Here is a 17,681-nt window from a genome sequence, read left to right on the forward strand (position 1 = left end):
CATCACCTAGCAGCTACCAATCAAAAGTGGTTTCTGAGGGGAGGTGCAAATGTAATGTGTGTCTGTGTGTGTGTGTGGTTTATAAGCAAAGTTCATTCTTGTCCTTGACTCTATATAACGGGTCATAGAAGACAAAAAAAAAGATAGGTGTCATATTTAGAAAAAGCCAACATTAATTAATATGAGACAGACCACAAACTCAGGTCTTTGGAATGAAAGTCTCATGCACAACTCACACATCGACCACACTGACCCCTGCACCCTTTCACTTCCGCCTAATTACAAACAGGACACACTACTTCCTGCATTCCTGCATCAACAAGATTGGAACAAGAGGCTTGTTGATTGTTGAAAATGATCTTCCTTACACAGTAAATTTTTACAGTAAAACAACAACAGAAAAAAACTTTTTAAGTCTTGCACAGTTGTATTTTGGATTTTACCTTTTTTGCTACACCTCCTGTCCAAATTATGACCAACTATGGCTCTGGCTCAGTCCCTTAAGAGCCAATTAGGCAACCAATGTTTTTTGGCAACATTATTCAACGCTGACTTATTGCACCATCATCATGAAGTTGTCAATTTTACCAAAATGCAGAGTTGTGGTGGAGCATTTTGGGACTTTCAGTATTAAGTGGTCATGTAATCACAAATCAAGTGGATGATTGGTGCAGAAATGGAACTCAGTATAAACTACCCTAAATGCTTTCCCTGCTGTAATCTGCAGAGGTGGAATATGGCAATTATCTTTACACAAATACTGCAGAGGCGTACTGTTTTTAGGTACTTATGTCCAAATTAGGCATTTCCATTATTGAAAAGTTTAGAACTTTACTTACACCAGTTATCTGGCATATTCCTCTAACAATATCAAAATAATCGATAATCGAATTGATAAAAATATCAAATCAGTAATTTATTTGGCTGGCCATGGTCTAAAGTATCTTCTTTAGATCAAATAAGAGACCTTCTTTTACTTGAAGAATCAGGAAATGTTGTACTTCTATTATGTTGACCATTCTCCTTGAGTTGAATTGACCCTCAAAATTCAGATCTTTTTGTGCCTGTGTAAGCAATGCTCCAGTTATTAATTTAAAGTTGCTTCTTTAGACCAAGACATGAATGGAATAAAAATGTGTTAAATGACTAGTTATATTGCTGGTGCTTCTGCAGTGCTTCGCTACAGGGAGTCGAGTCAAGACTCAAAAGGAATTTATCTGCAGTCTTATCCCCTGGTGTTCCTCTTATTGGACTGTGGATGGTGATTGTTGGAGGAGGCCAAAACTGTGGGTGCTTGTTGTACTGCTCACATTATTGCAGATCTTGTCTGCCGTCTTTATGTGTAGTGTTTCAAAGCCATGAAGAGCCAGTGTTTACATCAACAGTGAACGGTGATGTGTGCTCTGCCCTAACTACTCTTATCAAGCTGTGACCACATTAGTTGGACCCTTTTTTCTATCTCTATCACACTCTTTAAGCTGTTATTAGAAAGAGGCATGCCATAGTTTAACACACATATTTATTGCTGATTTAAAATAAATTGTAAAATAGAAACGTTGCATTCCTTCCTTCCTTAGTTCCTTCCTATCAGTCTTTCTTTTTGCTTAGCGTTTGTTCAGCATGATCCTTTTCAGTGGCGTTTTACATTTTATGCTGTTAATGCTTTTGTAGAGAAAGGTGTCACAGTTTTCAAAGAGAGGATATCTCATCTTGGCATTAATCTTTCCATATTAAAAAGCACACAGCCATGTAGAATAATTCCATATTATCCTAGTCGTGATTGTTGAGCTGTCATAGTTAGAATGCGAGGAAATTGCCTGAATCCTAGTATGAATGACAGGTGCTTGACAGGTCTCCAGCAACTTTCTAACAAAAGAGGGATTGTTTGAGGGGGAAAAAATTCCACTGTCAATATTACAAATATATGGATGTATTATAGTATAGCAAAATGGGCACAAAAATGCCAACCATAACACTCCAGTGTTTCCAAAACTGCAATATATCCTCTTAAACCTCAGCTGAACTTTTCTGAAGTTTCTCAGAGTTTTGCTCAGTAAATTGAACGTTCGGAAAATGCATCTATAATGTAAACTTGTTGAAAAGTACATGTTAATGTGAATTCTAGTCACATATACACATTCTTGCTTGCTTTGCTGAACAAAGTTCATTTAACACTGAAGCACGTCTGTACTGAGTAAAACTGTATGCATGAATAAACAAAAGTTTACTGCGCGGTAGATACCACAGGTACAGCTGTTTATATTTATATCTACTGTATAATTGTTTAACTAATCAAATCAGTTGCATTTGTATTGTGAGAAATATCAAACTTGATAGGGCTAAACCAGCGAACAGCTTAAAAGGGTGTGGTGAGCCATTAAAAATCCCTCGTATTGCCATTTTTGAGATGTTTAAAGACAGTTGCAACATGTTTAGTTTTTGCTTGACCCCACCCCCTTTCAATATTAATTGTCACAGTAACAAAGTAAAGGTATTTTTAGATCAGTTTTTCCTCGTCATTTCATATTCAATTCCAAATGACATTTAACATCAGCACTGATATCATCAGTTGGTAATGTTAATCCATTATTGGCCTTATTGGTATGTGTACACATACAAGGAATCTAACTCTGTTAACTAGCAACTAGCTCTCACTGTACATGCACACATTTCCAAGAACAATTTACAGGAAGATAGAAATAGGCACACAGCTAAAAACAAGGACAACAAAACTGAAAAAAGATACAGGAACTAGGTAAAACAATATACAATGTAAATAATACATAATACAAATAATGCAAAGAAATACATATTAAATGTATATACTCTAAGTGGGTGGTTATATACAATATATGCATGTATACATGTCTGCACACAGTATATAAAGTGTGCAGGATTTATATTTGACAGTCATGGATGATATGTACATGTTAAAGCAATTTTTGTGGTCTGTCTCATACCAATGTGTATTTTAAACTGTAAATATATAATGTATAATAAGAGGATGTGAATGTTTTAGTGTTGCAATCTTTTAGTGTCACATTTCATATACACACATTTGAGAACACTGAGAGCTGAAATGAAACAGGAGAACATATCTAACTTCTCATATCAGCTTGTCTGACTTCTGTATGATCCTCTCTCCAAAATAAACCCTTAGACACAAAAGCAAATAATCCACAGTGATGTATACAGCTCTATTCTGGACCTGTTCTGTAAATCATTTCACCTGTGTTTTTTAGAATGCCCTCAGAATAACATGGAGTATGAAAAATATAGTTGGAGTTGCATAACCTTAAACACATAGATTACCATACAAAGTAATAAGTGTTAATGAGGAAAATATGAATTATTGTCACGTCAACTGAATGAACACTGTGGGATCTAAATACTAATAGTATTATAAACAGACTAATGTCTTTGTGTGGGTTTTTGCTTCTGACATTGTCGGGGGGAAGGCCACCTGAGCACAAAAATTATGTCCAACTTATGCTGTAACATTTCATTAACTTAACGGACTAAAAATGTTTTATGATACAAGTTCTTCCCAAGTCTAAAACGAGTTGGTCAAAGTGCTGAATAAATCAAACTGACAGGCAACTGACTCAGAAGTTGACAGCCAGTGAAACCTTTTATAGATCTAAGTGCCCCAGAACACACATTTGTTTGTTACAGACCTCAGCACTCATTCATCTGTTCTGTTACAGTCCTTATAAACCTTCCATCTTTTACGGGAAATGAGTTGAAAAGAATTTCTGAAAATCATTTTTTCAGATGTAGTGAATGGAAATCCATGTACATGGTTTCTAGTAACAGATTCTATGCTTTATTTTCAAGCGTTTCGGCATCTATTATGTTCCAGTATAAAACTTTGTTCATCTTTTATAGAAGTTACTGCTGACAGAGGTGTAAAACCTCCAAACTCATTGAATCATCCCTCTCTGGCTCTTCCTCTCTTTCCTTTTTCTGCCTCCCTCTCTGCCTTTTTCTCTCTGGCTTTGCTGTCCTTCACTCCCCCTCTCCAATCCCCTAGTCTGCAGTGTCATCTGTCTCACTAAAAACTATGAAAGCATGGCAGCATTTTCTGTTTTTTTCTAGCATTTTTCTCTCACTTTTTACCCACCACTCAGTTCTTTTCTCCCATCTCAGTTCTTCTGTCTCGTGCTACCTGTACCTGGACTCAGCTGTAATTGCTTATCTAGGGAAAAATAAAAGCCAGGTAAATGGTTACGTGAGTGTGTGTGTGTGTGTGTGTGTGTGTAGGGGGGGGTAGCTATATGCTGGTGTCTGCTCTACATGCAGGCCTTTGTGTGCCCCTATGTGTGTGTGTGTGTGTGTGTGTGTGTGTGTGTGTGTGTGTGTGTGTAGGGAGGGGGGGTAGCTATATGCTGGTGTCTGCTCTACATGCAGGCCTTTGTGTGCCCCTATGTGTGTGTGTGTGTGTGTGTGTGTGTGTGTGTGTGACAAATGCAGATATTTCTACAGATGGCCCATAAAAGCAGCAGCTTGTAATGAAGCAACTGAGACTGAAATCAGGGTTATGGTAAACTGGGGAGAGACAGAGATAGGGAAAGAGAGGCAGAGATAGATAGATAAAGAGAGAGAATAGAGAGGAGGAAGAAGTGAGGGTAAGAGAGAATAAATAAGAGAGGGCAGGCGGCAATAAACCATGAAAAGGAGTGTGGTATAGCTGCTGGCTACTGAATAAACTAGTGTAATGAAACAATGTGATGTTCACAATAAACCAGGGAAAGAAAGAAGGAGGAATGAAGGGATGGACAGTATGGGTGATATAGTGATATGGTTGGAACAGGAGAGGGAGAGGCAAGGAGCTGGCATGTCATCAAAGTTTTTAGTTGAGGAGGAGGGAGCTGGGGAACAGGAGGGGATGGGTGGAGTGTGACAGGAAGAGACACAGAGGGAACAGAGGGGAGAGATTAAAAAAGAGGGGACATGGGAATAAGATGTGACAGACGGAGAAAGAGATAAAAAGTGAAAATGAAGTAGAGGAAACAGAAAAAAACTTTATGAAAAAGAGGTGATAGAACAAAGACAGGTAAAATGAAAATGTAATGGAGGCACCGATTAAAAACCAAGTGGCTAAGAAAGTGTTGGTGTGTGTGTGTGTTTCCGATAGCACCCTGAACCACAAACAGACCAGCAATGTATGTGTAAGTGTGTGTGTGTGTGTGTGTGTGTGTGTGTGTGTGTGTGTGTGTGTGGTGAGAGTAAATGTGTGTCTGATAGGACGCTGAACAACAAACATCCTGACAATGAGTGGGGCCACAGTGACTGGCAAAATCGATAGGCCAACAGGTCACAACTCTAGGCCAACCTGACATCCAATCACAATACAGCACAGGTGGTCGCCACAGTGATGGATGACCCTGAGTGTGTGTGTATGTGCATGTGTGCTAGTGTCCAAGTGTGTCTTGTGAGTGTGCATTTCTCTCTAACTGTGTCTGTGAAGATAAGGAGGAGGGTCTATCAGGGTCTTTAGCAAAACAGTTTTCCTCTCTCGTTTATGCTGTCCGTGCTCTGTGAGGCACCAGGATTAAATATACACTCTAAAGAAAACTTAAACAGAAACTTTATATCAACTAATTACAGCACATAAGGGCATGCTTGGGTGTTTTTGCTTTTCTACAATGGAAACTCATTTAGAGGCAAAAATATTTCTGCTATTAAGTTATTTTTGCTCTAGTTATATCTATTTTTAAATGATCCACAAGCTTTGGTCTAGTAGACCCTATCACATTCCAGATGGATGCTAATAATAAAAAGGTAGCAAGTTTCATTTAAAGGAAACTGAAAGACTGTGTTTGTGTGTGACCAGTGAGAAATGCACAACGTCCACATAATCCTCCGAGTAATCACCAGCACTGTGGCTACAGTACAGGAATTTACAGAGACAGAGAGAGGGAGGAGGGTGTAATTGAAAAGGTATGACAATAAAGTCATTGTATAAATTACAGTAATCAATCAGCTAACCAAGCTAAGAATCACTCAATCGGTTCATTTGCTGACTCTACTTAAGGTCTGCTTTGTGAATGATAATTACATATTTTTGCCGTTAGCATGGAAAAGATTCCCCTGCAGCTGTACTAGTTTTTCATTAAAATTTTGTTGCTCATATTTCTGAAGTTTGAGGAGTGAAGCGCTGTATGGTTTTCAGAGTTACTGGTGACATTTTAAGAAAAAGTGCAGCTCTATCTTCACCTCTCATTTGGGAGCATACTGAGCATAATCTCTCTCACTACCACAGTTGATTTCTTCCTTTCTCTCCTTTTCCCTCCCCTTTTAACTTCCTTCATTCTTCCCCATCTCCCCCCTCTGTCTGAGTAGTTTCATAGTTCATCCTCTGGCATCCTCTGTCTCTCGTTCGTTTCCACTTCCCCCTCTTTCTGTCTCTTTCTGCCTCTTTCTGCTCTTGCCTCCCCCTCACCCAATCTGCCTGTCTCCCCCCTCCCTAACCCCCTATCTGTCTGAACAGTTTCATGGTTGTATCAATCAAGTTCAAACAATAAGAGTGGAGTTGGTCCCTGTTCTCCCATCTACTTCCTGGTTTATGGCTTGTAATACCCCTTCACTCCCTCTCTCTGTCGTTCTCCTTCTCTCTGCTGTGTGGTGTGTGTTTGTGTGTACGGATGTATATATGCACACTTGTGCATATGTCTTAGGCACAGAACTGTAAATGTATCTAGAGGGAATAATGTGAGTAACTATAAAACACTCTGATATTGTCTCCCTCCCTTTCTCTGGGGCCGAGTTTAGTCTGCTTTGACTGGGAGTGCAGTCAAAATATCTTTTTACAGCCATCATGCTTGCCAGTATGTATGTATTTAAACTGCATCATCACAATGCCAGTGTCTTTCTTATGAAACTGTGTTTTTAATGGTAGATGCACTGTGTGAACTGGGCCTGTAAGGGCTCCAGAGCAGTCTCTGGATTGGACGCATCACTGAGCAAGAGCTGGGTATATTATTTGTCTGAGAGACGGTTGAGTTAGGGGAAATGAATAGTTCAACATTTTAGTACAATTAATTTAAAAAGCCTAAATCCTTCTCTCTTTCTCTTTTTCTCTCTTCCTCTGCAGAACTCCACAGTACATCTTGTGGAAACCCTGGTATCCCACCCAAAGCAGTGCTAAGTGGTGGCGGGCGTTTTGCTGTGGGAGACCGTGTACGGTACAGCTGTGTTCCTGGTTACGTCTTAGACGGCCATGCCACACTCACCTGCATTACCAATGCTGGAAACACTGCCGTCTGGGACTTTCCTGCTCCTATCTGTCGAGGTATGGACAACTAAGCCTGTATGTGAATGTACACGACTGTATATGAAGAGTTTTATTCTTAAGTGAAAATCCATTGAAAATGTGCCATCTACTCATTTGAACTACATGTCTCAAAATTAAAACACATGATGGAAACAGAAATTACAATACTGGCAATTAGTTGGTTTTTAACACTTGATTTTTCAGTATTACAGAAATACAGATCTCCATGTAATGCTTTCCCAAATCAAAAGATATCAAATTTTGGAAGAAAACCCTTCATGTAATTTCTGTGTATATGTGTGTCTGTGAGAGAAACAGAACGACAGACAGACTGGGCATGCATTTGTGTTTGTGTATGTGAAAGCACGAAAGGCAGGCAATCCAAGAATGCTTGTGTGTATAATACTGTATGTGCTTACATTGTGTGTATGTCTTTTTATGCTTTACTCTATAATCAAAGGTGTGTGTGGGAGAGAGGCAAATGTGCGCAGTGTACTGCATGCTATTGTCTATTTTTGGATTCTGGGGTAGGTGTAGATGGTCTGTGTACAGACAAGTGTTGTATGGTGTGCCACACTACAGTACATATGCTGAGGAAGAATCTCTGTTTCACTTTATGCATTTGTACTGACATACAGTACATCCCCCATATAGTGTAGGTGGATGCAAATCTAGCAACTTGTATTTGTGCGTGTACAGTATCACAAGCAGAATTTTCACAAGTAGAACAGCAGGAACGACATCTAAAATAAATAATATATAAATAGCATCTTGTTAAATGGATTCTCTTGTCTTATGCCTAATATAAACATTGTCGATAATGATTCCATTAACTCCATTATCCATTTTTTATATTTTCATCAAATTTCTGTAAATAACTCCCTGTTATGGAGAGGGTTGCTTGTACAACCAATACTACAGAGAATCACACCCACAATCTGCAGATTTATGCTGCCCTCAGCCGCTGACAGCTCATTGTTTGCTTGTGTACTTTGCCAGTCCATACGGTTGAGTGTCAACAGTTCTCATTGGCCCCCATTTACTAAAAATTGTATAGCCAGTACGCAAACTCACCCAAAAACTGAGACCCAGAATAAATGAGTGACCGTTAAAGAGAGCCGAACATCTAGCAAGCCACAGAGACACAGCTAGTTTTCTGAGTAGTTTGGGGGACAAACCAGGAACTAGGAATAGCATATTGGACTTACAATTGACAGGTGATGACAAAGAGGACTCCAATGGAATGCCAATGTCTGTTTGTTTTTTTTGAGTAAGTTGGCAAGTGATGGCTAACTATAATCATAGCCATAAGAATTTGACAGCCTAATTAGTTGATTGTCATGGTATGCATCTCCTCTTGTGACTATCTTGATTGGATGTCGGCTGGGAGATGGGTCTGTTTAGTCACATGATCAGGGTGGTGCCTTAAAAATGGGGGCATTCTGAAACGATTGTCAGCAACATAGATGTGAGTGGCCAGATGGGAGCTGCACCCCGGTATCTGGGAGAGACTGTCCTGACAGAGAAAGGAGCTGATTGGCAGTGTCAGGACTATTACTGAGTAAAGGAAGATCCAGTTGGATAGCCTTAACACCATATGCTCCTGATCACCATTGGCAGGTTGCTGAAATAGGCCTACTTCACTACAAACTCTCTGATTAACCCTCACTGTCCATCGTCGCTATGGTTCCGCTTACTTTATATAGCTAGCTACCCAGCTCGATTACCAAACCACAGAGGAGAATTTTGCACTAACCGCAAAGGGAGTCTGCAAGTATGTGGTGGCACATTGTCAGAGTAGATCAACCTAAAAGGAAAAATGATGAGCATGGTGAAAGTATAGTTAAAAGAGTATTTACCGCAAAGTGGCGCTTCACCGATAAGAGGGTGAGGAGAAGTTGGCTTGACAGCAGTAGTAATACAATGAGCTGGAGCGTTTGCCGCAGGTACTAGACAAATAGGACCTGCTCATTTGTAGTCGAAATTCATTGTATGAAAATAGAATCCATTAAAGACCAGCAGTTTTATGGCCGATTGAAATATATGTTTGCCAGTAAATTTTTTCAGTTTACCAGCCAAGGGCAGATAAACCAAAAACTTCATTTTGGACCCTGGTAAGTAACCCTACTTATATTCACATATAAATACAATGAATATGACCATATGCCATACATACAGGCACCCTTGAGTTTTTATTTTCTGCAAAAAAGGTATACTTTGAATTTCAACATACAGGCAGAAAATATAAGAAAAATAATCCACTGGACTTGAGTTGAGGATGTTTCTCCCTTCATCAAAGCTGCATAATCAGTGACTCTTTACACCTCCCTTTACGATTTTCATGTGACTGCCAAGTGACATCAATGACCTGAACTTGCCCTGGCAGAGACAGGGATTTAATTAAGATTTTGAACTTTGTCGCTCCACCTGTATGCATTCCGGTTGTAGATCTGATAAGCAACTCAGTCATCCTGAAGAGCACCGTCCCTTAACACACAGGAGAAGGCATTTACAATTCTCAGAGGAGACCCGAACGTCGCCATCATCCCAGGAGAGAGGGGGCAGATTCACAGTATTGAAGTTGGAGGACTATCAGTTTGTGGTATGTGCACCCCTTAGTGATGCTTGCACAAGTGATAAACAAGAGACATACCACAAACCACTACAAATAAAGAAGGCAATGAATTGCTTTCAATCAGTGGAACCACAGAAAGTGTAGATCACCATGGCATCAACCTCGAGGAAACTGCTGTAGGAGCTGTACACAGACTAAGTGATTTGGGAGGCTCTGTCAACAAGTTTCAAGGACACACACCGGAAGCATTCACACCAATTCATGTGTGATGGCGGTGGACAGGACTATAGAGACAACATTGTCTTCTGGTATGTAACCAGACTTCAGAAACTTGCAGAGATTTTTTGCCAAACATAATATCTCAATCTTTTTCAAAAGTGGCATTCTCCCAGTGTCTATGTTATTAAGTGCAGTAAGGAATGTACAGCCTTGTACAGTGGTATTTAACAGCCCCTTAGGCACAGACTACACAGCATAGAAAAAGCAAATCCCTGTAGTTAAGACCTAAAATCTACACTAGTCTACACTCACCTGTACAGCAACAAATACATCTCCACGGATGATTTTTTACTTTTACATTTTTATAGAGTAGAAAGCTGGTTTAAGAAAACCATTAAAGTCGAAAAATAAGGTGCATTTCTCAATAAAATGAGCAGAGGAATGCTTATTCACATAGTTTCTATATGCAATATGACATGGAGAAGAGTCATTATCATAAGGACAGGGCTGATGTTTCATCATCTAACCTGATCCTCTAACCTCGGTGGCTCATAAGGATAAGAATTCCCCACTCAGTAGAACTGATAACGCATCTTTGATGATCGCTGCAATGTCTTCAATTGCAAGTCCTATAGATTTTACATTATATTTTGGTGAATGTCTGACTAAAATAGCAGAGGGGAAAAAAATGTGCTGAAATCCAGTGTACAGACGATAGCTAACAGAGTTGCATTGATACACGTCACCAATTATGTCATTTTTATCTCTTATCATTTTGTTGTCAAGAGACACTGCCAAATAAATAAAGATTGTATTTCCAACATCACAAGAGATAACAAAAATCCAAAATAGACATGTAAATTAGCTTCACTGTGAATCTTCGGGCACTCAGTTTGGAATTCACCATTTAAGTGTGTAAAATGCTTGTGCATTTTTCCCAATTAGCCCTGCTTTTTTGTGCACAACAAAACCAGTCTAATACATGCAACAATGTGCCAAATTGCTGCACAAGATACCTCGCTATGCAGTAACTGTAATTTGGGTCTAGGGAAGGAAGAAAGGGAGGAGAGGAGGGAAGAGAGAGGGAAGAGGGGGAAATGGCAACTTGTCAGTGCTGGATTAGCAATGTCTCTGTCACTCTGTCAGTAAGGCTAAGAGGAGCTAAGCTACTAATACATTCACACCAACTCAGAAACACACACATACAGTTCACAACTATTGACACCTCCCCCCACATACACACATCATGCAAAAAAACATATACCCACACAAAAACATACACATACGCACACAGAGTTGTATACTTGAGTGTTTCTGCTTATGTGTGTGTGGTGACACCTGGAGGCATTCATACCAGCTGTGATAGCTTTCTATCAATTATTCAGCCATGCAATCAAATGACTTGACATGCAGTGCTTTCAGCAATCTCTCTCTCTTTCTCGCTCTTGCTCTCTCTCTCTGCATTTGTGTGTGTAATTTTGTCCTTTTATTCTTACAATTACATAAATGTAAACATGATCACCTATATGCATACATAAGTACACACTGCTTATATAGATAGACTAGAATAGATCATCATCATCTCTCACCTTTATAGGTGAAATCAATACACCACATTTTGTTCCGACAATGAGCAATAGAACATAGGTGCACACTGTGGTAAGTAGATATTCACACCAAGAATATCCTGGTTCAATACACTGCCCCTTCTTTGTGGAAACTAAATGTTGTCTCTGTTTGGGTTTCTCTCCCACAGATACTCAGTCCAGTGGGAGTGGGGAGTTCAAATTACCCTTAGGTGTAAATATGAATGTTATGGCTTCATAATTCCCTGCCTTTCAGTTGGAGCCACTAAGGCCCTGGGTGCAGAAACAAACTACAAAATAAGGCACACCTTACAATTTAAGTAGATTAGATTATGATGATTATTTGATATATGGTATTACCAGTAGGAACAGTGTGAAATGAATATGCTAAGATATATACAGTATGAGTACAAGTAATAGCAATAGTGAGACATTCTATTCAGAATACACAGCTGGGAGTATGATATGAATGATTATGCAGCCTAATATAACTATAAAATTACAGTTTTATATAATACCATAGAGATGACTTAACACCCCTTTGATATGGACATAGTATTTGTTGCATGGCGCTGGATCACATTATGTTGGACAGGTGTTGCTTTTACTATTCACTTTATATATTTAGTGTATTGAAAATTTTATTTTCCATGTTGGAATGCCTTTGCCACCACTCAGCAATCATGTTGTAAATTAGATTGTTTTCTAACAGGCATAAAAAGGACTGCTATCACTAGGATCGTATAATGCCATGCAAGTCCCCTGATGATGAGTCTAGTAGCTTGGAGAGAGACATAATTTTGGGATCTAGTTGGTATGCGTGGAACTCTCCTATGTAGTCTCACTCTCAGATGCCATGTAGATAACTTCTGATATACTATATACAACCCCAAATTAACACAGATTAAGGAACAAGTACTCACCTGACTACACTGGGGGTCACTACAACCGACAATTAATGATCTCAGGTGATGTAAGTATTTTTCTGTGCCAGTAAACCTGATTAAAGATGTGGCTGATGGACATGCAATAATGACATGTTGTACCTTGAAAAGCTGTTCAGAAACATTAACTACTACCATTACATTGGTATCAAATAGCCTCCTCTGGTTTTTTATGATTAACTAATTTGGACTCATCACGAGCACATGGCAGCTTTAAATAGGCTCTTTTTAGGACTACTAATGATAAATTTTGTAGTTGGCATGGACTTAAGTTTGGCAATAATGGTAGATAAAATTACCTAGCATTGCAGGAGCAATTTTAATTGATACTCCACATCATTTAGCTCTCTTGACTTGAAGACTTGAATCTTCTCTTTGTATTGAGTACGCAATTACTTCATCTTGTTTTTTTTTGCTTTGTTTTGCATTCAAGTTTCCTTCATTGGCAGTGTTGTGCAAGTTCACACTTCACAAGAGCTAGCTCAAAGTTCAGTTCACACAGATTAAAATTAATTAGTTCACGTTCATGGTTCACAATTCAGAATTTTGAACTAAATTCACATTACCAAAAAATGACCTAGTTCGCATTCATTTCTTCCATTTTTTTCCTTTACAAAATGCTGTGAGGAACCCTTTGTTAATGATTTTAATTAATTTGTTAATCATTCACTTGCATATTTTCCAAGATTGGTCGGATGGTTCAGCTCGCTGTGTCATTTAAAAACTCTGTGACCCATCAGATTCTCTGACCCAAAACACCGGCATGCCGGCTGCCATAAAACACAGTGCGCGAACATCGTTAACTCCCGACGGGACTTAACGACGCTCACGTTCATTAGTTGCAAACAGATTAAGATCTTATTGATTACTTTTAAGGCTCTTCATGGCCTGGCTCCAGACTATATTTTAGACCTTGTAATCCCTTAAGAACCTTCACGTAGTTTGAGATCTTCGGGCAGGGGTCTCCTGTCTGTTCCTAAGTCGAGGATGAAAACTAAGGGGGACAGATCTTTTACCATCAGGGCCCGGAGGCTCTGGAACAACTTGCCTGAAAAAATTAGGTTGTCTGAGTCAGTGTCTTCGTTTAAGTCTCTTCTCAAAACACATTTTTATCTGAAAGCATATCCTGATTTTACCTGAACTGGCTGTTTATTTTATTGCTTTTGTGTATTTTATGTATTTTATTTCTTTATATTTCGTCATTCACTGTGGTATTTTATTTCTCTTGTTGTGAAGCACTTTGTACTTTGTTTTGATAAGTGCTCTATAAATATATATATATATTTTTTTATTATTATTATTGTTATTATTATTATTATTATTATTATTATTATGCATTCAGTTCACCGTTCGCCAAAAACATGAGTATGTTCAAAGAATGGCGCTCTTTTAGCGCCATAATTGGTGTAGTGAAGCTGTTGGAAATAGATGTTGCCGTATATGTCAGGAAGTTGTCTAACAAAGCAAGAACAACTACAGCAGACGCGGTGGAGTTTAGGATTGTTCATTTAGTAATCCAGAGAACTTGGAATGGGTTGGGAACCATTGTGGATGTGGGCCTACAGATTCATTGAGTCACTGTATGTGATTTTGAGGTATAAAAATAAACTTGTGTAACTGTAGCAACAGCGGAACCAATCTTACAAACACCATTTGAAATTGGGCTAGTATCGGAAGGGTGCTGTTTCAGCACACTTTTATTGTACCCAAACCGTATTATATAGTACCATGAGCAAAATACAATGGGAAAACTTACTGTGCAGCTTCAGTATGCCACAATAATGTAGTAGAAAAAGCACACAAGGTATTTAGCATGTGTTGTGGAGAGATGCATCTGTGTGTTTGTGCATTTAGGTATGAGTGTCAGTATGTGTGCTTCTACTAAGTTGGTGCAGAATTATTTACAGGACAGAAATACCCTTTAGCTTTCAAGGCATCCATATTCACACAAATACACACACAAACACATGAGCACAGTTGGCCCTGAGAAAATTTCATTATGATCTCACAGATACAGAATATGCTTATGAATATTCATGGTTTGGGTGAATGTGGATGTGTGGATGTGTGAGATAAACTAAGACAGAGCATCAGTGAATATAGTGTGCATATCTCTATGGTGTAAGAAAGAGTGTTGGGAAGTGGGAATTTAGGAGAAACTGTGATTGACCGTGTGCATATGTTTGTATGTGCAGAAAGTATACCATGAACACAAATTGATTTCTGTACAATATTTTCAAGTCACAATAAGACCATTTGGAGGAGAGAGCGAGAGAGAGAGATGCAACACAAAAGGGAACAAGAGTGGGGGGTAGAAAGATGGGGAAGAGCTAGAATGAGAGGAAGTAGGGGGTTATTGTTGGAATTGAAAAAGTAATAATGTGCTCTGACAAAACTCAAAATTAGACTGGCTGAGAAACGGAAATGAAATGAGTGTGTGTGTGTGTGTGTGTGTGCTTGTGTGTAGCTAGCATAAAGAGATTGAGGCTGCTACTGCTTGGTTCACAGGGGTGTGCGCATTATAGGTTAAGATCATAGTACTAATTCTCCTGCAGTCTGCTCCTGCTTGATTTTTTTTTCCTGTTGTGAGCAATAACACTGCAGTCATACTATGTCCCAAAAAAAGGCCAGAATTGTTTTCAGCCTGTGCCCTTGCATAACTCTTATGATGTGTTCAGACAAAACGTGAAGCTAATTCTAGAGGTGGCGTGTATGTGTATAGCACAGGTCAATGGAAAGGTATGAGTGGACGCAAATTGACATGGACTGAGGCAACAATGCATCTGCGGGTTGAAAATGTCTTAACTTCAGCGGAAAATTGGCATTTATCCTGAAGATGTTGGACTCCACGTCATGAATACACAGAAACTAGAGGAAATATGAGAGAAACTTTTCAGTCCGACTCTATACTGTCACACACACACACACACACACAGGCCCACACAGTTGGGTATGCGTTGTCAGCTAGCTACAGGCTAATGTATGTACTTTTGCTGCATTGGCTGTTTGTGCTGAATAAACCAGATTCCAAATCACTCCAGTCGTCATATTTGCAGGAATGAAGCGAAGCTAAAATTCACCTCACATTCATCGTAAAAGCGCCTTTAGTTATAGCTCAGTGAGTTACTTACAAGAGGTTGTGGCTGATGGGGCTCTACTACTGGGGAACTCGGAAAACTTGTTTTAAAAAATAATTTACCTACCTTAGTACTTTACCAGCATCGTTTCAAAAGTCACTGCCATATAAGTAAGGAGTATATTTAATTTATTATACAAGCTCCCTTGTGAGCTACGCGTCACTAACAAGAAAAATGACAGCGTCTTGCCTGTTTGCAGCGGGATTAATTATTTTTTAGCTTCAGTGTTTTAGACATGAGTCTAAACCATATATAGTCTGACATATCTAGATGCAGCTGGAAGGAAGTCTGACAGTAAGGCAGAAAAAAAAAAGTCATTTATTTTTATCTGTTCATTCTAGCTTAACAACGGCCAAAATAAATATAGAAAGAGAAAGGAAGAAAGAAACAAGAAAGAGCATTAACTGAAGAGTTGCTTGAGAATCTTGTAACAGTTATTACTATGGATACAGTCTATATGCTAGTTAGGAACTGAAAATATCTTTGTTACGATGGAGAGACTATGTTGTCAAAACTCAACATACGTGTGTTTGAATGCGAATGTGTGTATGTGGGTGTAGATCTCAAAGTATGAAATAATGACCAAGTAAACAAACCTATCATTTATGTAGACATATTTTTTTTTCTTTTCTTCCTGATCTGACCTTTATCAAGATAAATAAATGTTTAGCTTTTTTTTCCTACACACGTGTATCTAAAGTAACAATAATAACTGTTAAACCTTTATAAAGGGTAATGAATCATTTTGCACCAGAACAGAAATGTATTTTACTGTATCATGTTCGGATCACAGAACCCAAATCAGAAGACAGTAAAACAGATATAGGATGACGAAAAGGCTCCCTGTTCTTCACTGAGACATTACTTCCCACATTTTCAGGAGCCCAACCTGTGGAATTTTATAGCTCTTTTTAAATTGGCATTATTGAGAAGGTGGCCTTTTTATGGGTAATTGCTTTTCCCAGAGGCATTGGTAATTTAATCCCTTTAATCATTCTTCATTATTATTTCATCATAATTTACTTTGCAGTAATGCTAAAGATGACATTTTTAATGTGGTTTACAGTATGATGAGGATGTGATAGGGTTGAGAGACAGCTGATTTTTACTTAGCAGCACTTAAGGACACACCCAGGCCTCAGACTGGTTATCAGGAGCACAGGGGAGAAATCTCAGATTGGCCCAGAGAATCAGGCTGATGTTACAGTAAAACAAAAGCAAACAGTTAATTCAAAGCAAAAACAACACAAGGAAGCTACATTCACTCAGAATCTAGATCTAGAGCAGTGTACAGTTGTAAAACCTAAAGAGACATTACTGACATAAACAGTAAAATGAATACCAGGTCTAAAAGAGTTTAAAGATTTGACAAGGTCATCAAGGTACAATAACACAGATCATCATTTGTACATGTGTCTGAGAATGAAAGCATGCATGTTTTTAAAAAAGTGTCAAATTTAGTATCATAATTCCTCCCTATTAAATGTTTCTGCAGTTCTGTGCTGTTTACTGTCCATGTACATGTACATATCCGTCCCATACAGACACACAGTTCACAGATAAGGTAGGGTGTTTAAATAGTTCTGAGAGTTAAACAGGATCACGCCATATTCAGTGCTGTATGGAATAATATATGTGATATGTAATATATAAGTGCAAGACTGCTGAATATATCAGTGATGGTGTATCATAATTCTCTGAATTCATTCTAGTTTTTCCTCATATAAAAAAGAAATGTTTAAAAAATGATTATTGATGCCAGATGAAGACAGCTTGTTAATGAATAAGTAATGGCCTTTCATCGCGCAATTGAATAAAACTAAGAATAATTTGTGAGACAACAGTACCATGCTAAACCAAGGATTTGTTGTAAGTAAACTCTGGTTATATAAGGATGTTTCTGACGTTATGGCCTTGCACAGGTGTTTGCTTTCAATCTGAGTT

The 17,681-nt window shown here is 38.6% G+C and overlaps 1 protein-coding gene across 1 annotated transcript in view; it reads left to right on the plus strand.

Annotated features, from left to right (window-relative positions):
* Positions 1-17,681, plus strand: part of csmd3b (CUB and Sushi multiple domains 3b) — a 359,142-nt gene that overhangs the window by 148,512 nt on the left and 192,949 nt on the right. The window contains exon 8 of the mRNA XM_044171541.1: positions 7,097-7,294. Within this exon, the coding sequence (XP_044027476.1) occupies positions 7,097-7,294 (198 nt within the window). The remainder of the gene's footprint in view (positions 1-7,096; positions 7,295-17,681) is intronic.

The sequence above is a fragment of the Siniperca chuatsi genome, linkage group LG17 (genome assembly GCF_020085105.1).
Source record: "Siniperca chuatsi isolate FFG_IHB_CAS linkage group LG17, ASM2008510v1, whole genome shotgun sequence".
NCBI classification, from domain to species: Eukaryota; Metazoa; Chordata; class Actinopteri; order Centrarchiformes; family Sinipercidae; genus Siniperca; species Siniperca chuatsi.